This window comes from Orycteropus afer, unplaced genomic scaffold (assembly GCF_000298275.1).
Source record: "Orycteropus afer afer isolate SDZICR_OR568_19922 unplaced genomic scaffold, OryAfe1.0 scaffold00443, whole genome shotgun sequence".
NCBI lineage: Eukaryota > Metazoa > Chordata > Mammalia > Tubulidentata > Orycteropodidae > Orycteropus > Orycteropus afer.
The window spans coordinates 700,372-726,729 of NW_006922030.1; the positions used below are offsets into that span (position 1 = coordinate 700,372).

Here is a 26,358-nt window from a genome sequence, read left to right on the forward strand (position 1 = left end):
TTTTTTTTTTTTTTTTTTGACAAATCCAGAAGACCTGCATTTCAATCCTGGCTTCGAGGACTGTATGGCTGTTGTCAGGATAGATACCTGTTCCTTATGTAAAGTACAGTGCTTGGCAACTAGAATGCACACAATATTTTATTATTATTAGTTACTGATGTGGCTTGGGTAGCTGGGAAGGGAGGAATAGAACAGAAGGAGTGTTTTAACATGTAAGCCACAGTTTTTAGGCATTCCTTCTGGAGGGAAAAGAAATTGTCAGCTACCTAATAAATGTGAAAAACAAAAGAAAACATGTTGCTGTGAAGTGGTTTTTGACTCAGGGTGACCCAATGTGTGTCAGAGTAAAACTATGCTCCATGGAGTTTTCAGTGGCTGATTTTTCAGAAATAGATTGCCAGATCTTTCTTCTCCAGTGCTTTTGCATGGACTGGAAGCTCCAACCTTTCACTTAGCAGACGAGTGTGTTAACTCTGTAATAAATGATAGTAGGTGGAGTTGTATCGTTGGGGATTTGTTCCAGGACCCTTGAGGATACCCAATCCAGGGATGCTCAAGTCCTTATTTAAAATGGCAAGTTGTATATAACCTAAGCACATCTTCCTGTGTATTTTAAATCATCTCTAGATTATTTATAATGCCTAACACAATGTAAATGCTATGTAAATTGCACTTTACATTCCTGTTCCCTCCTAGCCTTTCAGGGATTGCTTTGATCACTTAATTTTTTTTTTTTTCTTTTGATTTTTGTCTTGATATTTTCAATTGGCTGTTGGTTGAATCCACTGATGCGGAACTTGGAGATACAGAGGGCTGACTGTATATTATATATTCAGAACTGTATGCCATTCATTTGCCTTCTCTTTGGTGTTATAGAAAATATCTCCATACTATCTATTTTTGGTCTTTTAGGTGAGCCTGAATTTAAATACATTGGGAATATGCATGGTAACGAGGCAGTTGGACGGGAATTGCTCATTTTCTTAGCCCAATACCTGTGCAACGAATACCAAAAAGGGAATGAGACCATTGTGAACCTGATCCACAGCACGCGAATCCACATCATGCCGTCCCTGAACCCTGATGGTTTCGAGAAGGCGGCATCTCAGGTCAGTGCAAGGCAGAAGATCAGGGTGTGCTTGCTTCGTTTTTTTCGGATGTTTGTTCATACTGCTTATCTTCAAATAATACTTTCACACAAAGTTTGCAGACAGTGAACTGTCATCAAAGCCTAAAAGCACTGAAGGGTATATGTGATACATTATTTAGTTTGTTGGTAAGAGAAACGGTCAGACTGGAAGGCATGATGGTTTAGATGGTGGATGAAAAATTTTGTTAATAAGCCAATATTTTATTAATGTGTTGTTCGCATTGTTAAATAAATAATGTTTGTTCACCCATGTTTATGACTAGGTAAATTTCTTTCTAAAAATCAACATACGTGGAAAAATACTCTGGTAGCATAGTGGCTAAGACACTTGCCTGCTAACCAGATGGCTGGCGGTTCAAACCCATCAGCCACTCCTCGGAAGGAAGGTTGGGCAATTCTACTTCCGTAGTGATACTGCCTCGGAAACCCAAGGAGGGGTCGCTATGAGTCGGGGCTGACTCGACGGCACATAACAACAACAACAACAAGTATTTAAGGGTAATGCCCATGCGGTTCTGAATGTGTTGGCGCCCTCTACTGAATTTAAAGAAGAAAGACTTTTGGCCCGATGCTATACTGATGTTTACCCTTGGTTCTGTGTATAGGTTTCCTCTGCTATCCGAAAGTAGGTTGTTCTTATGAAATCTTTTGTTGTTGTTATGTGTCCTCGAGTCAGACCCGACTCATTGCAACCCCTCCTTGAGTTTCCAAGGCGGTATCACTACGGAAGTAGATTGCCCAACCTTTCTTCGGAGGAGTGGCTGGTGGGTTTGAATAGCCAGCCTTCTGGTTAGCAGTTAAGTGCCTTAGGCACAACGCTACCAGAGCGCCTTATGAAACCTTTAGAAGCCAAAAAGGTGTAAAGCGAAGAAACAATTACCATTAATTTATATGGGGATTTTTTTTTGAGTGTTCCAAGACCGCCCAAAATAGCCTATACATCTAAAATAACACATAAAACCTAAAATAACACTAATATATAGTAAACACAGGAATGATGTGATAAATATACAACCTATATAAAGTACAAATAATGTATGTGTAGTGTATGTACAGGGTAGTTCCCAGGGAAGGAACTTGGCGACACCACTCTTGGCTGCTCGGGTGCACACTTCCTTTGCACAACAAACACTGAACGATAGTTTCACATTTTGCCCTTTTTTTGTAAAAGGAAAATCCTCTTCATATTTCTGTTATGAAAGCCAGTAATAAGGCAGGTCTTTCATAAAAATGAAGTGGTGTAAAGCAAGCTTTCAAAAAGTGGGGGATACTTGCATCAGAAGTAATAGAAAAAAGATTTATCTCTAAACTGAAATTAGTCAAATATTTCTTAAAATGTAGAATCTGGAAGGTAATGATTTTTAAGAGAAGGTATGTGGTATGTGTTCCCTTCCATTTTTGAGCAGACTGGAGTGCTGATCTCTACAGTGTGAAATAATTTTATTTTATGACAAATATTAAATAATATTTTAATCTATGGTTAAGAAGTTGATTTGTACCTTAAAAATAAAATATCCAATAATCCTATAATTAGACATCATAAGGAACCCAGAAAGTGTATTTCTGTCCATAGGTATATGTAGATGCAAGTTCTAAAGTTGTGAGAGAGAAATTCTACTTACATATAGAATTAAATTATTTACTCTTTTATGGGCTAGAAGATAGGTTAACATTACTATTTTCTGTTTTATAGATTTTTTGATCTTCACAGACTGATATCTGAGTTTATATGAGCTCAGAATATGGGAATAATATCATAAATTTGGTGTAGTTTAATTCCCTGAGGAAATCCACATGAAACCCATACTTAAATATCTTGGAAATTCATTCATTTTCTTAATTGGACCATTAGTAAAATGAAGAGTTTAAGTGGAACAGAAATTCCTCAAATCCTAAAGCTCTAGAATTTTTGATCTAGAGCTCATATTTTTTCATGAAGACTATAATATAGAGGGAAGTATGTTATTAATATGTTTACCCATGGCAAGCTTAATTTTAGCTTCTAAATTTATTTAGTAATTTATTCTTTTCAACATTTCTTTAAAATATATTACTATGATTTATAGACACAATTAATGTTTCACTTAAACCTAATTATAAGATAAAGAGGTCTGGTGGTATAGTGGGTAAAGTATTGGGATGCTAAGCAGAAGGTCAGCAGTTCAAAACCACCAGCTGCTCCGTAGGAGGAAGATAAGGCATTCTACTTCTATAAAGATTTATAGCATTGGAAACCCTATGGGGGTTTCTATGAGTCAAAATCCACTTGATGGCAGTGGGAGGGTAATTATAGACTAACATGCTTTGAAATAGGTCATCTATTATCAGTTGATATGTATTGACTTTTATTTTGCAATCTGATGATAAATGTCTTTAAAATATTATTAAAAATATTATTCATTAAAAGTTCTCAAATTTTATAACAACACCTTAAGTCTGATACTTTCATGTTTATATTAGTAAAATAGAGAAAATGGCATTCATTCTTACAGGCTATTATTGAAATAAATAATCTTAATAAATCATTTTCAAAATCATTAATGGAGACCTTGAATAATTAGTGACAATAATAGTAAATAACTGATGACTTTTCTCTTTGACTTTTTAGCCTGGTGAGCTCAAGGACTGGTTTGTGGGTCGGAGCAATGCCCAAGGAATAGATCTGAACCGGAACTTTCCTGACCTGGATAGAATAGTTTATGTTAATGAGAAAGAAGGTGGTCCGAATAATCATCTGCTGAAAAACCTGAAGAAAATTGTGGATCAAAACACAAAGGTAGAAGAATATGTATAGTTTTCTTGGATTTTGTATTCTAACTGAAGGAAATATGTTCTAATATCTTTATCATAATGAATGACATAGGAGTAATATCAAAGCTTGAGTGAGATAGTTAACTAGGTCTATGAAAGTCAAGGCTGGAAGGGTTGGAGCCCTGAAATAAGTACTACTCCCTAAAATTGAGCAGGGGAGTTTGGGAAGTAGAATCAGTGATGGGGTTACAAAGGGAGGAACCTAGTGGTGGGTGTCTTAGAAAGTCACCATGCACTCAGAGGCTTTTTTATCAACTCTTAGCTGATAAGCTCTTTTGACAGCATTTCAACTCTTGATTTTTTTCTTCTTTTCCTGAGCTTTCTTCTCCCTTGCTTTGTACAACACAACTTTCTCCTAGTTTTTCTATTGTCTAATTACTACTCAGTTTCTTTTTCTGCTTCTTGCATCTTGGCTTAAATGCTGGCCTTCCTCATGGGCCCATCTGAGACCTTTCACTCTCTCCCTAGGTTTCCATCTTTTCCTATAACTTCCATGACATTTATTTTAGTCTTCCATATTCTCTAATTCCAGACCTTCCTTGGATCTTAAGTTCTTTAATTTACTTGCTTGCTGGGTCCTTTTATTTGGTGGCACCTATAGACTTAAGCTCAGTATGTCTGAAAACAAGCATCAGAAATCATTATTTTCTCATTGGTCATCGAAGCTAGAAATATCAGAATCCACCTTATTTTTCAACTCTGTCATGAATTATCTGCATTTAGTGACCAAATTTCAGTGCCTTTATCTCTCTGAATCCTCTTCTGTTCCCCTCTTCTATAAACTCATTCTACTGTGTTAGTTCAGGCCCCATTGTTTCTTGTTCTGACTAGTGCAGTGGCCTCTTGTTTTGTGTCCAGTTTCTGCTAACTCTGTTCAATCTTCCAGAATTCCTCCACTGCTTTAAAACCTTGCTTACTCTCCTCTAACTAGAGGATACAGTAAAAAATTTCAGTATGACAGAACTGTGCAGTATGATGGCTAAGAATGGAGACTCTAGAGCCCGCCACCTTGGATCATATCCTGACTCCATACTTGCTGTGTGAACTTTAGAAAGTTATTTAACTTCTCTGTGCTTCAGCTTCTTTATCTTGAAAATATTGAGATGATAATAGTGCCTACCTCACAGGGTAGTTGTAAGGATTGAATGAGTTAATACAAATTAAAGCAATTGAGGAAAAGATCTAGAACTGCCATTACCACATCACCATAATTTCTCAGTACACCTCAGGGCTGGAAGGACATATTTATGTACCCAATAAATATCTGATGCCCCTTAAATTAAACCAATTTTGTTTGAGTACTGTTTTCACTGTTTACTTGGAAGAGATAGAGGTTGAACCTATCATAGAGGAAGGGTGGAGAAGAACTGCTTTTGGCAGCTCTCAGTCCCTTCCCTGTTGTCCTAGGCAATTCAGCTCTGGTTTATAAACTACTCTAGTACCTTTCCTAAGAGGTTGGAAATTAAAATTTCTCCAGTTTGTTGTTGTTCTAGGGTCATCTAGGTGTCCCTTGATACATGACAGATGCTGGCTGGCCCACTCCTTCATCTGGCTCCATTACCCCTATACTCCAGTCACACCAACATACCATTTTTGTCCCCCAGCACACCATTTAAAGATAATTTTTGTCTTTGTGTATGTTCCAACTGCCTAGAATGTTCTTCCTTTTCCTTCAGTTTGTGGAAGGATGCTTTCTTATGCTGCTCAGTTCCAATGTCACCACTTCTGTGAAACCTTCTTCTGCTCTTACAGAGGTTAAGCCTTCCTTCGTATGCTTTAAATACACTTCCAGGATGGTGCCTAATGTTACATATACCCTTATAAAAACCCAAACCAAACACACCACTGTCGAGTTGGATCCGACTCATAGCGACCTCTCCTTGGGTTTCTGAGGCAGTATCATTACAGCAGTAGATTGCCCAACCTTCCTTCCATGGAGCGGCTGGTGGGTTTGAACCACCAGCCTTCTGGTTAGCAGTCAAATGCCTTAGGCACTGTGCCACCAGAGCTCCCATATAGCCTTGTATTTAATTATTATATTGTTTAATTATTTACTTACATAGCTGCTTTTCCTTTTGAGTCTACATTTTGATTCCTTGATTGCAGCAGTTATAATTCATATTTGAGTCTGGCACGTAGTAGATTGAAGACCTATTATGAATGGATGCAATCCAGTAGGGCAAGCAGATTGCAGTATCCGAACAACGTACCCATTGAAAATCAACCACTGGAGTTCCAGACAAACATTTATCATGTGGGTTGGAACATGGCATACAGGGTCCAGGAGACAGAGAATCCCAGATTGTTGGTATAAAGCCTTAAAAACCCTCTTGCTTGCATATATAGGATTCATTCTAGAAACCCGGGCTGAGCCTATAAGTAGAGGATTGTCTGAGAAAAGGGCTGCCAAGAGCTGAGGATTCTTGCAGAATCTGATAAACAAGTGACTAAAACCCTTCATTTCTGAGTCACAGATACACTTGGAGTTTCTGAACCTGGAAACCATCTTTTGTGGGAGAACTGGAAAGGTAGCGGGGTCAGGGAAAGTGTGGGGTAACCAGACTCAAAGACAGGACCGTTCTGTGGAATAAGCTATGAGGCTAAGGGAGAAATGAGAAGTTGTTCTAGAAGTTAATAATCCCAATATTAGCCCACAAACTTTCCCCATTGCTTGGAATAGTCTACCTACACTGTCTTTGTTCAGTCTGTGAAATGAGGAAAACAATTCCTGTTACCTGCCATAGAAGAATTGTGAAATAAATTCATGTTGACAGGATGTTTGATTTGTGGAAATGCTGTTGTTTCCGACCAGCACTGCTTTTCACCCTCTCCAGTTCAACTTGTGTACTTTTTGCATAATCTCAATATAAGATGTCTTCATATTTCTGGCTTTGGCAATATTTATTAAAAGATTAATGTTCACTCTCCTTTTAATAAAAACTTCTGTTAAAAAAATCATCTCAATGCAACTACTTTTCCTGGTATATATATAAAAATTTTAGTCCCTTTTCTGGTATATAAGCAAGATTTATACTAAATTGTCAGTAAATTAGCTTAATAATCATGGAATGATATTGCTCATGACTAGGTCATTTCTCTTGTTCCATCTTAGTCATTAAGAATGAGACAGTGTTTAGACCTAGCCTGGTATGAGGTGTACAGTAATCATTGTATTAATAATAAGCATCTCCTCTATCTCATTTCCTTTTCTCAGGCTAATATCTATATCTCTTATAGTACTCCTTAAACTTCAGAGTTTATTGTTAGATTTTGAGTGCTAGGAGTCATGAGTTAAAAATGCAGATTCCCATGGAGATCCCATGTAGATTCAGGAGGTCTGGGTGTGGATGACTTCGGAGAGGATGGTGAAATGGAATGTGAATTTTTAGTGAAGCCTTCAGATGCTATGGTCTACCTCTCAAGAGAAACTGCTCATGACTGATTCTCTCTTTGCTCTTCTGAATCTCTTACCTCTGAATAAAAGCTATTGGTCTGGTAGCATAGTGCCTTAGGCATTTGACTGCTAACCAGAAGGCTGGCAGTTCAAACCCACCAGCCACTCCTCAGAAAGAAGGTTGGACAATCTACTTCTGTAGAGACGAATTGATTCGACCAGCAGTGAGGTTTTTTTTTTTTTTAAATTCCTCTCCCAGAGTTTTTCCTACTAAGTCATTTCCCATCTGCTTCTTGAGTTCTTCAGCCTGGTTGCCTCCACTGTTATCTGGTATCATATACATCTATCTGTCTATGTCTCTAGATACCTATCTATGTAGATAGATATCTAGCTGATTAATCAACCAATCAGCTGAAAGGGAAGTTTCCTGGGGGGAAACAAGCTCAATAGATATGTATAGTATATATCTGGTATCATACTGTTGAGAGAGAGGTAACGTGGGGGAGAGGGAGAGAGAGAGAGATTGATTTACTTTAAGGCAATGGGTCATGCAATTGTAGGGGCTAGTAGGTCCCAAATCTGTAAGTCAGGCAGGAGGCTGGAGACTTGTCTTGGGTTACAGGACTGTCTGGGCTCACAGGATTGCTAATCCAAAAATATGTCAGGTGGCAGGTTGTAAACTTCTGCAGGTTTACATCCCCAGATCCAGAGGTCAGGTGAGAATGAGCTCTGCTAGATATCCCTTTGTATTCTGGAGTCAGACCACACCTCCAAGGAAACTCCCTTTTCAGCTGAATGATTGATTAAATCAGACCACATTATGGATGGTGGTTACGTTATATTATAATGGAATAACAACCAGTCCAGTATTTGGTCAAACCACTAAGATTCATAGCCTAGCCAAGTTGACACATAAAATTTGTCATCACATCTGGCTTAGTACAGGAGTCTTGGGCTGGATTGCTTAAAAGCAGAGTACATTAAAATAAGTAAAAATAATAGTGTTAAGTTCCTGTATATAATGGGCAGAATTGTGAAGAGCACTAAATAAATATAACTTTAAGATATTTTGAGAGCCAGAGCCACTATCTTATCATAAAGCATAAAATCAAAGCTATATTTATTTATAGTCTTTAAGTGGAAGTTTAAAGATAGATTACATTTAGCTATAGATTCTATTAGTGGCTAAATTATGAGGGCGTTCCAGAGGATTCTCTAAGGATTATTTAAATATGTATTTACAGTACCCTGGTGTCTCAGTATTTAGTCAGCCTAAAAGATCCTGTTAATAGTCAAAGAGAAACTGAGTTTAATTTGTCAAATTGTGGAATTTACTTGCTTGAATTTGAACATGACGGTAACAATGGTGTATCTATGATATGAGAACTCACAATAGCTTAAACCTAACAGCTTTACCACCACCCGTTATACTGTGGTGGCTGGCATGTTGCTGTGATGCTGGAAGCTTGTTGCTGTTGCTAGTTGCTGTCGAGTCAGTCCCAACACATGGCGACCCCACGTGTGCAGAGTAGAACTGCTCCCTAGGGTTTTTAAGACTGTGACATTTCAAAAGCAGATTGCCAGGCCCGACTTCCAAGGTACCTCTGTGTGTGTTTCAACCGCCAGCCTTTTAATTTGCAGTCAAATGCTTAACTGTTTGCACTATTCCATTGGTATTTCAATTACCAACAAGGTCACCCATAGGGACAGATTTCAGTGAGGCTTCCAGATTAAGATAGACTAGGAAGACAGAGCTGGTGGTCTACTTCCAGAAATTAAAGAAAACCCTATGGATCACAAGAGTATATTATCACAATATAGTGTTGGAAGATGAGCCCCCTAGGTTGGAAGGCACTTAAAATATACAATGGCTATACACTTAAGCAAATCAACAATTCTGGAGAAGGTACAGAGATGGACAGCATTTTTGTCTGTTGTATATGAGGTTGCCATAACAACAACAATACATAGATTCATACAACTTTGTGAATTTAGGACCCATTAAAAAACCTGTTGCCTTTGAGTTCATTCCTACTCATTACAACCCCATGGGACAGAGTGGAACAGTCTCGTAGAGTTTCCAAGGCTATAATGAACAGAGAGAAGCTATAAGGTGCTTATAGTTTTTTTTTCTTTCATTTTTAAATAATAAACAGCCCCAATACCCAATGATTGTAAATTGGCTAGTGTTGATATTGTGGCTTTGAGTTAGACTAGTTGAGCTTGAATCCAGGGTCTGCCACTCTCAGCTGAGTGACCTTCTGCTGTGCCTCGACTTCTTTGTGTCTCAGTTTACTTGTCTATAAAATGGAGGGAAATGTACTCCCTATCTCAAGGGGTGGATGTGAGAATTAAATGTGTCACACAGAAAATGTTCATTAAGTATTACCTACTTAATAATGTTTAAAGAGGGTTTATCAATATATTAGATACTACTCAAGCATGAAAATTATCTTTTAGAAGGATAATGAATAACATTAAAAAGGGTTTATCTGTTGTCCATTTCAAAGAAGCAGCATTCAGCATAGTATATAAATGGTCACATTTTAAATATTATATACACGCATTAGGAAAAGGCTAGGAAAGAACGTTATGAAAATTTTAGCAGTAGATATTTTTAGTTGGCAAAATTATGAATAATTGTAATTTTTTTCTTTGTGCTTGCTTGTCTCCTCTACATTTTCTATGATTTTTTTGGAGGGGAATAGCAAGAATAAAATAAACCAATCAAACACATAATAAAAAAATGCTTTATTCTAAATCCCACTTTTATATAATTTCGAGTAGCATGAATTAAAAAATAAGATAGTATTAATAGAGAAAAGCTGATGTACTAAAAGTAGCATGAGATTTGTAGTTTCATAGACTATATTTAAATCCTATGTGAACTTGGACATGCTCACTTGACTGGGAAATTTCTCCCTTTGAAAGGAGGATAATTATCTCTGCATATCAAATGGGGATGTGAAGCTCAATAAAATAGTGCATGTGAGAGCTATTCATAAACTGAACAGAGATATACAAATATGATATCTTATTATAACCCTCAACCCACCACTGATGTAGCTGGATTTTCTGTCTCAAAGAAGAGTAAAGCTTTTTTTTTAATCAAAAAAAGCAAAAGCTTTTTTTTAATCAAAGAGGTACTTGGGAGTTTGGGAGTCTTACCAGTTGCTATTAAAAACTTATCATATAGAAATATCAAGCTTTTGGCTGCAGATTAATTCTTTGGTATAATTTTTTTTTCTCTTTTGTTTTGCTTCCAAAATACGAGTGTCTATGGATCATTCAAAAGACTTAACATGAATTCCTGAATGTTTTGCTTTGTTCAAAATTTAAGATGATCATCCCAAAGTAAACTGATATTTCATAGACAGCTCTGAAAGAAACCTGATCTAATACTCATTTATAAGGACAATACTTGAAGTTGTTGAAGAAAATTAGAGAAATAGTGAGCAAAACTAAAGGAAAAAAGTCTGCTACATATTTCTAGAACAGTGTTGAACCACTATATAGGAAAAATCCTGTTCTGTGGGTCAGTTATTTTCTTTCTCTGCTCTCTTATCTTTACCCATTATCAACAAAGATGTGTGAGATTGGAGATGTCTTCACATGCTGGTTTCCAAGTCACAAAGAGAGAAAAACTAGCAACTCACAAAAGTATAACTTTTAAGAGAATTTAAAGACTTGAAATATTTTTGATTATTAAGTATGAGAAAGATAGGTATGAGGAATTCAGACTTATAGGAATTTTTTTCTTTTGTATAAAGACAGCCACAAAGTGTTTGAAAACTAACCAGCTTTGACTTTTTATTTTATTTTTTTCACTTTTCCTATGTCTTTCAGTCTGTTAAGTGATTATAAAGCATATGCTTCTTTTCACTCTCTCATCTTTAATGCAGTTGGCTCCTGAAACCAAGGCTGTCATCCACTGGATTATGGATATTCCTTTTGTGCTGTCTGCCAATCTGCATGGAGGAGACGTTGTGGCCAACTATCCATACGATGAGACACGGAGTGGTAGGTGTTCTTCATGCTCGTGTAATTGGCTCTAGTTTACGGTTGTTATACATGGGCTTACAGAATGATTTCTGTCTTCTTCTTGAAAGGAATCTCATCACTAGGTGATATTGCCTGTAGAAAGTGCATATTTAACAGAAATTTCTCCTAATTCTCTCATATGGTGTTAGAAATATCTATTTGGCAGTAAAGAGCTGTAACATTTTTCAAATGTTTAGTTGAAGAGAAGCATGATCTTGACAGAATAGTGAGACAAGAGAAAGAACAAAAAGAGGCGATGCACGTGAGTCATTTCTAGACTCTGATAATTGGACAGAATACGGAAGTTATGGGTGGTTTACAAGATGGCTGAAAATGAAGGCAGCCTGTTGGATTTCTACATGTGTGTCATCATCTCCCACTTCTGCAGATGGAACTGTTTCTGGAAGCACTGTGGAGGGGAAGTAGTGCTTGGCTTTCTCTAACTAATTTTAGTTAACATCAGGCAAAGCAAGTTTTAGCCAGATGGGTCTTTCCAACTTAATTTTTGTTGCTCCAAGAAATTTCCTGCTTTGGATCCATTCTCAGATCTCTTTGAAGAGTCAGCTCTGTGTAAACACCAGATGATAATTTTAGATATTATTGAAAACTTTGAGTTTTGAAGAAAGTCTTTGGTGAAGTAATTGTTAAATAATTTAGAGATCTTTTTCTTTTCTTCTTTAATTTACGAATTTTAATCTGTAGCTGGGAAACTTGTAGTCCTGGCATATTTTATAATATAAAATAGATAGGAATAAAATGGATAAAAATGTTTCAAATGTGTATGATTTATTTCCATAACACATACAGAGGCTTTTTAAAGAATTCTAGAATCACATACTGACAACTTGAGAGCAGTTCATAGTGGCCATGATCATCCCAAAGGGTGGTTTAAGTGAATTTTCTTAATTTGTAAGTTTAACAATGGATACCTCCTTGCTGTCTCTCGAAGTCTGGTGTACCATACCACAGCTTATCAACTCTTCTTGTGAATCTTTAAATGCTTAGGTGGAATGCGTGTTCCACCTAATTTCCACTTCCATTAGGAATAGCAGTTATTTCAAATAAAAACTAAGTGACGTTGTTGAACTTAAGTTGATGAACTTAAACGTTCATCTCTGTCCCATACTCACACATCTAAAACATATGTAAGCAAGAATTCAAAACTGAATCATGATTCAGAAAACATGCCATGCTGCTTGGTCTGAGTGAATTCCTTTGATCTTGGTGGATTTATTTTCTAGGTAGTGCTCATGAATACAGTTCCTGCCCAGATGATGTTATTTTCCAAAGCTTGGCTCGAGCATACTCTTCTTTTAACCCAGCAATGTCTGACCCCAATCGGCCTCCGTGCCGCAAGAATGATGATGACAGCAGCTTTGTCGATGGAACAACCAATGGTGGTGCTTGGTATAGTGTACCTGGTGGTGAGTTTCCCTTTCTCTCTGATAAAGTAATAGTGGTTTAAAATGATCGTTCAGATCTAGAGAGTGACTTACATTTACAGAATTTTTAATCTTCTAAATCATCAATAAATTGACTGAACCTATTAAAGTTAATCTTCTATATGAATGATTACTATACATTGTTTTATTTTTATTGTTGGTTTTAAAATTAATGCTAACCAGGGCATCAAACTGATTTAATCTTCCCATGCTGAGAATTTGCATTTCCACCCCAGATATACTGAACCATAGTCTACATTGTAGCAAGATCATTAGGTGACTCTTACGTATACATAAAGTTCTTGCGTATATATAAGATTCTTTTTTTTTTTTTTTTTTAAACTTCTAATGTGGTGAAAACATACACAACAAGACATTTGCCAACATAACAACTTCTTCATTTACAGCTCAGGGACACTGATGACATTTTTCATGTTGTGCTACTGTTATTACTATCCTTTTCTAAAATATTCTCCCACCATTATCTTAAACTCAATGCCCTGCAAACATCAGCTTCCCCTTTCCCCGCTACCTCCTACCCCTGGTAACCACTATAACCACTAATAATCTTTGGTTTATATATGTATAAATATATATAATATATTTTTTCCCCCAACTTACCTAGGAATTTAACCTCCTCCCCGCCCTATCCTCTGGTAACCAACGCATATATATATATATATATATATATATATGATTCTTTCATATATAGGAATCACCTGGAGATCTCGTTAAAATGTAGATTCTGATTCAGTATATCCGTGGTGGAAATGCAAATTCTCAGCAGGAGGTAGAATCAAAATGAACCAGTTCAAAGCCCTGATACTAACTAACGAGATAAAGGAAAAAAACTGAAGATACCCATTGGGAAATATAAATTGAATAATAGTCACTGCCCTAAGTTTCAAATTCTGGCCTTAGGGAATAAAAGTAAGCCTCTTTATTATATATTAGCTGTGCTTTACTATAGGATAATGAATATTTTAAAGGGCATGCGTTAGCCTTTAGCATATTTTAGTTGACATACTTTTTTTTTTTTAACAGAATGGAATAATAAGGACTGTTTGAAGTAGCATCTTTAGTATATAGTCATCTATTACAGTGGTGACTGTATACTAAAGATGCTACTTCAAACAGTCTTTATTATCCCATTATGTTAAAAAAAAAGGTATGTCAACTAAAATATGCTAAAGGCTAAAACAAATAGGAACTCAGGTAGCGTAGTGCTAAGGCACTTCACTGCCAACCAGGAGGCTGGCGGTTCAAACCTACCAGCAACTCCTTGGAAAGAAGGTTGGGCAATCTACTTCCATAGTGATAATGCCTCAAAAACCCAAGGAGGGGTCACTATGAGTTGGGTCCCACTCAACGGCAAATAACAACAACAACAATGTAATAAATACTATTAGATTGGGCAGCTCCACTATTTATGGAGTCTGAAAAGGGAGAAAAGCCTAAGCCTGATGGCAACTGGAGGGAGGACTGTCCTAGGCACCCAATGAAGCTCTCTTGGCTCCCTCTGCCCCAACATGGACTTCATGAAGCTCTTATTTTTATCACTACCTAGGCCATTAATAGTGGTGGGATAATACTATCCTATGCCAGGGATGAATAGTGAAATTTAGGCATAGTGAAATGTTTTGTTTTATTTTCTTTGCTTTAAAATAATTTTTAAATAGCCCACCTGAAAATTAAAGAGAATCAGAATAATCAGAATAATTAGCCGTACTAGTTAATTATAGGGTTTTGGCTTGTTTAATATGCTGAATTATGCTCTGAGAAAAATAGTCTTTCTTATTTCTTTCCTCCCTGATATATGTTTACTTATCTTTTAATTTTGATTTTTTCATTTGGCTAGATGAAATTTAGTCCCTTTTTTCCTCCCCCTATCAAATCAAACCAAACTCACTGCCATTGAGTCGGATCTGACTCACAGCAACCCCTCCTTGAGTTTCTGAGGCGGTATCTCTATGGAAGTAGATTGCCCAACCTTCCTTCCAAGGAGTGGCTGCTGAGTTTGAACCATCAGCTTTCTAGTTAGCAGTCAAATGCTTTAGGCACTATCACCAGGGCTTGAGAAATAAAGTCTAGGTGTCAGACTTAGGATTTAGACTATGCCAAATAAATCACATGGGATGAAATTTTATGCTTTATATACAAACTTTAATAATTCTTTTCGACTAACCTTTTTCTTGCAAAAAGAGTGCATTGTCTCTATAATATCAGGAAATTTTTATTAGTAAAATGATAGTATTCATCTTAGTCAATAATTATGTCCCACAATAATCAAATAAAGAAAGCTCTGTCTTCAGTTATTTAGAAAATGAACAAAATGATTGTCTCAAGTCGGATTTCTGAGAAGCAGAGCATAAGACAAGGATTTAGTGAAATAGTGCTCTTTAGGAAAAATCCTTTAAGGAAGTGAGGGAAACTCAGTAAATTAGAGCATAGAGAGGAGTAAGGATGTGATCTCATTTAAAATCTAGCCTTAATCTTCGCCAGTGTGTGGCTAGGGTGTAAATCACAGGCAGGGCTATCCCCCCTTGAAATAAGGGGACCAGCCTTTGGTAGTCAGTCAGTAATTGTGGGCTGCCTCAGAGAGGTTGGAGGGCAACCTCCCAAGCCATCAACAGTTCTCCTGAAAAAGAGGATAGCTGTAAGTTCTTGACAGCCAACACTTTTGGCAATTGGCAAATGTGTGCCCAGGCTCCATGGAAACAATGTAGTGAGGGTATCCTCGACAGCATCCACTACTAATTTGCATCAGATTTAAATAAAAATTGTTCTGGATGCAGAATATTCTTTTTGGTGCAATTTAAAGTATTGCCAGCATTATGCCTTACACATAGTAGACACTCAGTGGTTTGTTGAATTAATATGTGGTTAAGTGCTAACTGAAAGGCCAGCAGTTCAAACCCACAAACAGCTCTGCAGGAGAAAGATGTGGCAGTCTGCTTTTGTATAGATTACAGCCTTGGAAACCCTGTGGGGCAGTTCTATTCTGTCCTATAAGATTGCTATGAGTCAGCATCTACTTGACAGCTTTTTTTTTTTTTTTTTTAAATATTAACAAACTCCCAACCCCTCATTGTGATATTGGTTGAACTTAAGGAACTCAAGAAACAAAACAGTATGTCAGGTCATCTCACATAACTCTCCAAGTTCTTCCCTGATAGCAAGATTGGCTTAAAGGAATGTGCATTTCTTTACTATATCAGTAGGTATTAGTTCTGTACCTCATTGTATTCCATGAAATCCATTTCAGCAATGTGGATCTTGGTTGATGTCTGCTTTAGCACCCTACAGTAGCAGCATATTAAGTTAAATGACAGCTCAGGTACTGGAGAGAGTTTGTACTTTTATGGTAATAACAATCTGTCGAGTATGATGTTTAGGTATCGTATGGTATGTAATTTCCCACCAACCAATGCCAGTTTCTCTTGAGCTGATTGTGAGCCCATGTGTGTCAGTAGAACTGTGATCCATAGGGTTTTCAGTGGGTGATTTTTCAGAAGTAGATCACCAGGCCTTTCTTCTGCCTCTGAGTGGATTCAAACACTCAAACTTTTGGTTAGTGGCTGAGCAGGTTAACCATTTCTATCACCCAGAAACTTCTGTGGTTTCCTCCCAGTCTCCCCAAAATACACATGGTTGGTTTTCAGTCTTTCACTTGGTATTCAGTAGAAAGGCTCATACAGTGTTTTAGTCACTACCAGCACATCTTGACTTTTCACTTGGTCCTTTGGCAGGAATGCAAGACTTCAATTACCTCAGCAGCAACTGTTTTGAGATCACCGTGGAACTTAGCTGTGAAAAGTTCCCACCTGAAGAGACTCTGAAGAGCTTCTGGGAAGATAACAAAAACGCCCTCATTAGCTACCTTGAGCAGGTAAACACAGCCTCCAGCAGAAAATGGGAGATTTAAGAGCATTTAGAACTGGTGCACAATAGTCTCCATAGAGGAGTCCAGTCTAGGTGGATTCATCTGACCCAGAGTGAGAATGTCACATGTGGAAAAGCATGTTAGTAGTGATTCAATTTGGTTTTCATATATCATGTGTGCTATGATTCATGAATATTCATTGAGAACTGATTAAGTTGGAGAGTTATGAGGAAGTGAGGTAGAATCTCATTTTCATTCATTTTTTTTTTTCTGAGCAAAGGCAATCCTGGTACTCTTCTGGCACCCCAACCACGTTAGGCCTATCAGGCATCACATGGCCAGAACTAGGATGATGTAGTGAGTCACCTAGGGTGCAACACTGAAGGAGGCACTGACTCTCAGGTGTTAATCCTGCACCTGCATAACCCTGAGATTGAGTGCCTCCTTAAATTTTGTGCCTTATGTGCCTCACTTGTCTCATCCTATTCTCAGCTGGATCCCAGTTAATATTAATAATGGTAGCTTATATTGAAAAAAGAACAGCAAAATTCATTGTCATTGACCAATCCCAACTCATGACCACCCCCATATTTCGTATTTCAGAGTAGGACTGCTCCATTGGGTTTTCTTAGCTGTAATATTTGCAGAAGAAGATTGCTAGATCTTTCTTCTATGGAACTACTGAGTGGCTTTGCACTTCCAACCTTTCTGTTATTAGTCCAGTGTAAAATGTTTGTGCCACGTACTGTGCATTTCTTACTTTCCTGGGGACATTCTAGAGGAAGTAAGATGGGGTTATTTAGTATGTTGTGAAATGGTTAAGCAGTTGGTTATTAGCTGAAAGTTTGGGAGTTTGAACTCACCTTGATTCCATCATGGAGGTGATTACAGAAGACAGACCTGGCTGCCTGCTTCCAAAAGATCACAGCCTTGAAAACCCTGTGGAGCAGTTCTACTTTGCACATGTGGGGTTGTTCTGAGCGGGAATTGACTGGATGGCAACTAACAACAACCACTTAGATACCAAAGAATGCCTTACTAATACAATGATTTTAATTTTATTTCCATATTTTATGAATAAAAATTTATTGAGCTATTTTCATGTGCCGGGTACTATATAAGGCACTGGTGATAATGACTGCTCTCAAGAAGACTTCATATTAGTGGGGATTCAGAATCACAAGAAAGGATGCCTGATGTTAAAATAAGGGCTAACTACAAGAACAAAAATACGACAAATCTATGGCTTTAACAAACAGCCATTTATTCTCTCCAAGTTTAGGGTGGTAGAAGTCCAAATTTAGAGCATCAGCTCTAGGGGAAGGCTTTCTCTCTCTGTTGGCTCCAGAGGAAGGTCCTTGTCTCTTTGGAAACAGTGTTCCTTTGAATCTACATGTGTCTTGGTATCAGCATTCCCCTGGGTCTAGGAGGTTCTCAGTGCACTGACCCCTGACCCCTGGGTCCGAAGAACGTGCTCTGCTCTTGGATCTTCTACCTTGGTGCAGTCAGGTCCTCTGATCTCTCCTTGCTTGTTTTCATCTTTTTTATATCTCAAAAGAGATTGACTTAAGATACAATCCTGCCTCATTAACAATGTAGAGGTTAGGGTTTTCAACACATGGGATAATTACTTCAGATCACAAAATAGAGTATAATTATATAATACTGAGAATCATGGTCTAGGCAAGTTGACACATATTTTGGAGGACACACAATTCAATCCATAAATGCAATAAAGAAACAATTCAGCTGATTCTTAAGTCTAATCTTAGTTTTTGAGGGAAAAAAGACAACACAGAATAAAATATAAATGTGTGCCATCAGGAAAGAGGAGAATATTTGTCATATTTGTTGTGGCAGATGGGCATGGACCCAATTCATCTAATACTTATATCAATTTATATAAAAATAAGCTAATAGAGAAGATATTTGCAGGAATTAGAATTGTGAAGTTAATGAGGATAAATAGTTAAGGCGAAGCCTCCCACTCAGGATAGCTTCAGGCCAGGTCATTTGACCTTGTTTTATGCCATTTGGAATGGAAATTGGATCTGTCCACAAAACTACGTGATCCAACCTGATTATGGTATCAATGTTTTTGCAATCTATGTGGAAGTTTTTATAACGAGCTTCTAAAGCTTGCCTTATAGAACACTCCCATTTATGGAATGAAATGTTGATGAAAGTGTTATTCATTATTATTGACAACAAAAATAGCTTTTTACTATTTGTAGAGTACCTTTAGAAAAATAAAGAATTACATGTTATTTTGATAGAATTTTAGAGGTTTATTTATTTAATTTTTAAAATAAAAATAACAAAAATTATTTGGCTGATAATCAGGGCACCTCTTTGTTAAAATATCATATCACTATAAAATTTACTTTCTAATAATAAAGGATCCATGAGGTTTATTCTACTTTCAGATATTATAAATTAAAAACAACAACAACAAAAAAAAACCTCATGGCCATGGAGTCAGATCTGACTCATAGAAACCCCTCCTTGGGTTTCTGAGATGGTATCACTACTGAAGTAGATTGCCCAATCTTCCTTCTGAGGTGCTGGTGGTAGGTGTGAACTGCCAGCCTTCAATAGCAAAAGAAAATTCATTTCCTAGGATGAGGAGCAACCTGAGCATTTGGGAAGTCAAGGCATATTTTGTTATCAAACTCAATCAGCATTTGATACTCTAGAAGCAGAACTGAACATCTTAATCTGAGCCAGGTCAGATTGAAATATGACTGTCATTTCAAGCACATGTTAATATACTTGCATTATAGTTTCAAAATAAAGGAAAAGACCTTTTTTTCCCTTAGGTTGCATTGCAGTACTTTTCAATGACCACAACTTAATTCAAAGAGATTATTCTCAATAGCAACACCTCCATTCTCTCTCTAAATCAATATCCAGTTTTCAGTTGTGCGTTTGCTGATCTTTCATGCCACTTATTTTCAGTCAAAATAATATTGTCAGTGGGTTTAAGTGCAGAAGTAGTCAGAGGTTATACTCTTTTATTCAGGATGAACAGTTTTAAAAGGCTGTAATGTCATATTCTTGTTAAATGACAGTGATCACATAAGGTGTACATAGGTGACCAAATTTTAAAAAAAGAAAGCAATGAAATGTATTGAAAACTAAAACTATAAATATGACAGACAGGATTTTTTTTTTTTTTTGGGGGGGGGTTTGAAAAGTACTTTAAATTCTTTCTGTCTCAGAATAAGATATCAATTCCCAGGGAGTTACTTGTTATTTGTCCATTGTTGAGAAAAAGCAAGGTATACACAAATCATTCAGTCACTTTTTCATTATATTATGATTTTTAAACAGTGGAAATCTACAGTATATTGCTAGAAAATAAGAAGATCCTTGATATGAAACATTTTAGGTCACTTCTAATATGAATGTTTTGTTTTTCTTCACCTTCGCAGATACACCGAGGAGTTAAAGGATTTGTTCGAGACCTTCAGGGTAATCCAATTGCCAATGCAACCATCTCCGTGGAAGGAATAGACCATGATATTACATCTGGTGGGTGTTCCTTGCCATGGTCTGAAGGTTCTAACGTTAACACACAAGAACATAATTATTTATTATCATAATTATAGGAGCTCTGGTAGCATAGTGCCTAAGGCACTTGACTGCTAACCAGGAGGCTGGCGGTTCAAACCCACCAGCCACTCCTTGGAAGGAAGGTTGGGCAATCTACTTCTGTAGTGTAACTGCCTCGGAAACCCAAGGAGGGGTCGCTATGAGTCGGGGTCGACTCGACGGCAAATAACAACAACAACAACAACAACAACAACAATTATAACTAGTACAATGTTATAAGAAAAGCCATTAAATGCATCATATCTGTTTACACGTCTCTCTCCCACCTTTGATCTAGTTAAGTTTTATTTGTGGGAGCAGATCAAGTGGAGTTTCTCAGGATTGCTGTTGCATTTGGAAATTGGGATACAGCAGATGGCGCCCTTTCCTCAGCAATCTCACTCCAGAACTGTGAGATGTTGCCTTACCCTGAAATTCTTTGTTATTCTTCAGGCAAAAGAAAATGAACTAGAGTTAAATTACCAGTATTCTTTTCTAGGAGCTCAAGTGCCTAAAGCATTTGACTGCTAACTAGAAGGCTGGTGGTTCAAACCCACCAGCCACTCTTCAGATGGAAGACGGGGCAATCTATTTCCCTAGATATATATATATAGCCCAGGAAACCCAAGGAGGGGTGGCTATGAGTGCCTTCTGATGAAGGATCTCTGTAAGTAGTTTCCAAGGAGGGGTTACTGTGAGTGGTTTCCAAGGAGGGGTCGCTATGAGTTGGATGAGTGGCAGTGACAGTTAGAGTCTTTTTCTAGGAAAAGTGCTAATGAGCTGTGAGTTGGTGGACAGCAGGAGGGATCTGAAAGGAATAGGAAAGAAGATGTGCATATTGTGTGTTTAGAATTTCTTGAACATTTCTTCATTTAATCCATTTAATAAATACTTTTTTTGTTTTAATTCATGAAGAAACTGAAGATCAGAGAGGTTAAATGTCTAATTCAAGATTGCACAGGATAGACAGGATTGTTAGTTATTTCTAGGTTTAAAATTTTGTTTCTATTTTTCCAGCTTGGAGATAATGATGTATTTTCCTGGCCAATTAATCTACTCTTGCTAATAAACATATATCTAGTTCATGTTAATTTAAGTCTCACTTATCAGGATCTTTTCAGCAACAACAATGTATTTTTAGCTATAAACTTCTTACATATTTTTAGACCTTATAATCAATAACCTTTAACTTATTTCTCTCTTTCTTAACCTCCACATTTACAGCTTGAATATTTTTTATCTTTAATGTCTGTCCTCTAAAACTCCATTAATTCATTCATTCAACAAATATTTATCAACCGTCCACTAAATGCTAACCGACCTTCCCAATGAATATACTGAATTTGTGCTAAGTTATTGTTCCTCTTAGCCCTCAAGGAGGGTGCTTCTGAGGATGGAGCACAGACCTTGGTCACAAGAAGCCTTCATTATCTGTTAATATTAGTGTGCCATACAAATATTTTCTTGCCCCTATGATGTGAAAAGTTTAGGAAAATCTAACTGAGGGAATAAATACAGATAGAAAGGAAAAGAAATCTGAGGAGTAGACTTTGGAAACTCCAACATTTTGAGGGCAGGGTAATAAGGAAGAACTAACAATGGAGTCTAAGGTAGAAACAAAGCTAAGAGTATTGTCCTGAAAGCCAAATGAAGAGTGTAAAAATAACAAACCAACCAAAAACACTTGATAAAAGGTAGTCTGTTCAAGAGGAGGGGTGGACATCTGATTGGAGTGTCACCAAGAAAGAATAGGAGGAGAGATATTAGAGTCAGAGAGTACTGACAAATCTTTCCAGAAATGATGTTATAAAGCAAATAAACGAAGCACTGGCTGAAGACAGATATAAGGTCTGGAGGTAGATTGGAAGATATAGTGGTGAGGGCTTGTATTTTTCCTGAATGTTTCTATTTTCACAGTTAAAACAAAAATATTAGCTGAGAGGGAAGATGAAGAGGATGTTTTAGAGTTACTAGAAAAAAGGACAAAGAGTGAATTTTCCACTAGGAAATGACTACTCAGAATATGGCCCTCTAGCAGCAGCTGTGGTAGCACCCTGGAGCTGGTTAGAAATGCAGAATCACAGGCTTCTCTTCAGAGCTCTTGGATCAGAATCCACATCTTACCCAGGTCCCCAGGTAGTTGTTATGCACCTAAGTTTGAGAAGTACTACTGATAACAGAAAATGGGAGGGCAAAAGGGCTGGGGAAATGTAGGAGGAAGGAAGGGTAGCACCATGGCCTCTGGATTGGGGTGTTTATGAATTGGAGACAGATCAACATGGGTGTGTGCTTTCTCCAGCTCTTTGAAGCCAAAGGGGGGCAGGCACAGAGTAGAAAGAAAATTGGAAATTTTCCAGGTTTTGTTGATTGCCAGGCATGTACAACAAGGGGAGAGGAGCAAATAAATTGAAGGCATATGTGTGAGAATGATTATAATGATGGACCATAGAATCTCAGCTACATTAGGTGGAAATGATAGATATGTGGAAGGTGAAAAAAAGTGAAAGGTACCTCTACTTTGCTTAAGAATTCTCTAGAGAACTTCTTGAAAATACAGTTTCTAAGAGGCAGTCCAGACCAATATATTCTAAATCTTTGGAACTCTAATTTCTAACAAGTGCCCCAGGGATTCTGATGAGGTTATCTTTGGGCTAGACTCTGTGAATTACTTATCTAGACCCTCAGATCATCAGAGCTTGACCTGGAAAGAATTAAAGCATGGTGCCCAGATGTTCTGACATTGTTGCTTGGACATCTTATATGTCTTATCGTGTCTGTTACTCCTGATGTGATTAGAACATCTACTATCACAAAATATTTATTAGACAGGTTAACGTTAATATCTGTCAAACAGTTAATGGAGCCCCGTGGAAAGAGCTTCACCTCTCTTCAATGATATTTCATCACCTTCCATATACATATATACCTACTCTTGCTTATTGACATGGTTAGGTTCCAAACACCAGCTTGTTATACAAAAATTGGCCTTATGTGAAAATGGAGAATGACCACATCAGATCACAAAATGGAGGATGACTATATCATTACATAACTACTAAACCGTTGAGATTTGGCTGCTAATCAGAAAGCTGACATTTCAAACCCTTCCACCCTGTGGAAGGAAGATGAGGGAATCTACTTCTGTAAAGATTTGTCTGCTTCCGAAAGCCAACGGGGCTTGCTATGAGTTGGAATTGACTCAATGGCAATGAGTTTAAACCACTGAGAATCATGGCCCAGACAAGGTGACATATAACGTTATCTCTCACCTCTCACCTCAGTGGTCGTTACTGCCAGATGTATGTCATCATTGCTCAAAATAGTGACTAGATTCTTTTACTATTGTCCTAAATGTGAAATGTTCGATAAAGAGATAGTGGATAAGTGAGGAGTAGATGTACTTTTAAAATAGGAATTCAAGGAATTATTGTGGGTTTTTCTTAGATGGTGTAATTATGCATTTCACATACAGGCCTTGTTATTTGATCTTTTAATATATAGCCAAGGATGGTGATTACTGGAGATTGCTTGTACCTGGAAACTATAAACTTACAGCTTCAGCTCCAGGCTATCTGGCAATAACAAAGAAAGTGGCAGTTCCTTATAGCCCTGCTGTTGGGGTAAGTAATAATAATCATAAATAAGATTTATTAAGCACTTACCATATGTCAGGCATATTTAAGTGAGTTATATTAATCTTCATAACAACCTTATGAGGTCATTATTCCCATTTAACATATAGTAAACTGAGGCATAAGACAGTTAAATAGCTTTCTCAAAGTCTCATTGGATGAATTAATAACACTCAATGTGAAGAAATCAAATGATATATTGCATTGGGCAAATCTGTAGCAAAAGATCTCTTGAAAGTATTTAAAAGCAAACACGTCACTTTGAGGACTAAAGTGTTCCTAACCCAAGCCATGGTATTTTCAGTTCCCTCATATACATGTGAAAGCTGGATAAGGAATAAAGAAGACTGAAGAAGAATTGATACCTTTGAATTGTGGTGTTTGCAAAGAATATTGAATTTACCGTGGTCTGCCAGAAGAATGAGCAAATATGTCTTGGAAGAAGTACAGCCATAATGCTCCTAATAACTCTTAGAAGAAGACTTAGTCTCACATACTTTAGACATATTATCAAGAGGGGCAAGTCCCTAGAGAAAGACATCCTACTTGGAAAAGTAGAGGATCAGTGAAAAAGAGGAAGAATCTCAATGAGACAGACGGACTGACACTGTCACAGTGGCTGCAACAGTGCGCTCAAAGATAGCAGTGATTGTGAGGATGGTGTGGGACTGGGCAGTGTTTTCTTCTGTTGAACATAATGTCTCTGAGTCAGAACTGACTTGACAGCAACTGGCAACAACAACAACAAATGTGAACAACTTAATGTGAAGCCTTGCTGATGCAGTGATTAAGTGCTCAGAGCTACAAACTGAAAGCTGATTAGTTCGAACCCACTAGCTGCTCTGTGGAAGAAAGTCAGCTTCCGTAAAGATTACAATCTTCAAAACCCTATGGGGAAGTTCTACTCTGTTCTATAGGGTCCTTATTAGTCAAACTTGACTTGATGGCAGTGGGTTTAGTTTTCATTGATCATTTTTCAGCTTTTGAAGAGATCTACAGCAAGAAAAACAAAATAAACCTTAAAAAAACAAAGCAAAACTTTTAGGTGCTGACCTTGATTTCAGTCTCAATGGGATTCCAGCTATCTTTCATATCCAGCACCTAGCACAGTGCCCTTGTTGTTGTTGTGTGCCACCATGCCATTGATTCTGACTCATAGTAACCCTATGAGGAACTGCCCCATGGGGTTACCTAGCTCTTCATGGGAGCATATCACTAGGTGTTTCCTCCCATGGAGTGGCTGGTGCATTTCAACTTACTAGACAGATATTTGAAGAAATAAATGATGCCTTTAAGTTAATTTTAACCAGTAACAAAATATTTATTAAGCATCTACTATAAGAACCACCACTTGTCTATCAGTTTGTTGGACTGTTGTGGCTGCTGTGTTTGTGTGTTGGTGGAAACTATGCCATTGGTATTTAAAATACCATCAGGGTCATCCATGCTGATCAGCTTTCAGTGGAGTTTCCAGACTGAGACAAGAAAGGAAGAAGGACCTGACAATTTACTTCTTAAAAAATTGGCTAGTGAAAACCTTATGAATAGCAGCAGAATATTACCTGATCAGTGCAGGAAGGTGAGCCGTTCAGGTTGGAAAGGCACTCAAAAAATGACTAGGGAAGAGCTGCCTCCTCAAAGTAGCATCGTCCTTAACAATGTGGATGGAGTAAAGTTTTCAGGACATTCATTTGCTGATTTGGTATGTCTCAAAATTAGAAGAAAAATCTGTATACATCTGTTCTGGTTACCTAGGGCTGCTCTAACAGAAACATACCACAAATGGGATGGCCTTAAGAAACAGGAGTTTGGTGTCCATCAACTGAGGAATGGGTAACCAAACTGTGGTACATACACACAATGGATACTATGCAACACCAAAGAATAATGTAGAATCTGCAAAACACCACATAATGTGGATGAACTTGGAGGACGTTATGCTGAGTGAAATAAGTCAATCACAAAAGGACAAATATTGTATGAGTCCGTTATTGTAAAAGTTAAGGAAAGGCTTATCTATAGAAGGAAATTTTCTTTGTTGGTTCCCAGGGGTGGGAGGGGAGGGGAGGGAACATAGTTAGATAGATAGAGATAAGTCTTGATTTGGGTGAAGAGAAGGGCAATGTACCAAAGGTCAGTGACCAATATGGCAGCATTGAGGATGAGAAAAACATAGAGAGGTACATGGCAGATACAGACAACAAATATGAATCCTTTTGCACATACAGTACTGCATAGTCAGTGAAGGCAAACGTGGGTATATGGGTGGATAGATGGGTGGACAGGCTGAACTATTAGGTGTGTCTATGAAATGGGGAGTGTATCCAAGAACGTATATAGGGTTGGCAGACAATGGTCCTATAAGTTTATGTAAATGATCAGAATTCCCAGGTGTATAGTAGAGTTGACAA

The 26,358-nt window shown here is 37.5% G+C and overlaps 1 protein-coding gene across 1 annotated transcript in view; it reads left to right on the forward strand.

Annotated features, from left to right (window-relative positions):
- Positions 1-26,358, forward strand: part of CPE (carboxypeptidase E) — a 127,413-nt gene that overhangs the window by 96,883 nt on the left and 4,172 nt on the right. Inside the window, exons 2-8 of the mRNA XM_007954207.2 lie at positions 913-1,109; positions 3,759-3,926; positions 11,258-11,375; positions 12,638-12,820; positions 16,588-16,727; positions 20,156-20,255; positions 23,817-23,935. Coding sequence (XP_007952398.1) covers positions 913-1,109; positions 3,759-3,926; positions 11,258-11,375; positions 12,638-12,820; positions 16,588-16,727; positions 20,156-20,255; positions 23,817-23,935 — 1,025 coding nt within the window. The remainder of the gene's footprint in view (positions 1-912; positions 1,110-3,758; positions 3,927-11,257; positions 11,376-12,637; positions 12,821-16,587; positions 16,728-20,155; positions 20,256-23,816; positions 23,936-26,358) is intronic.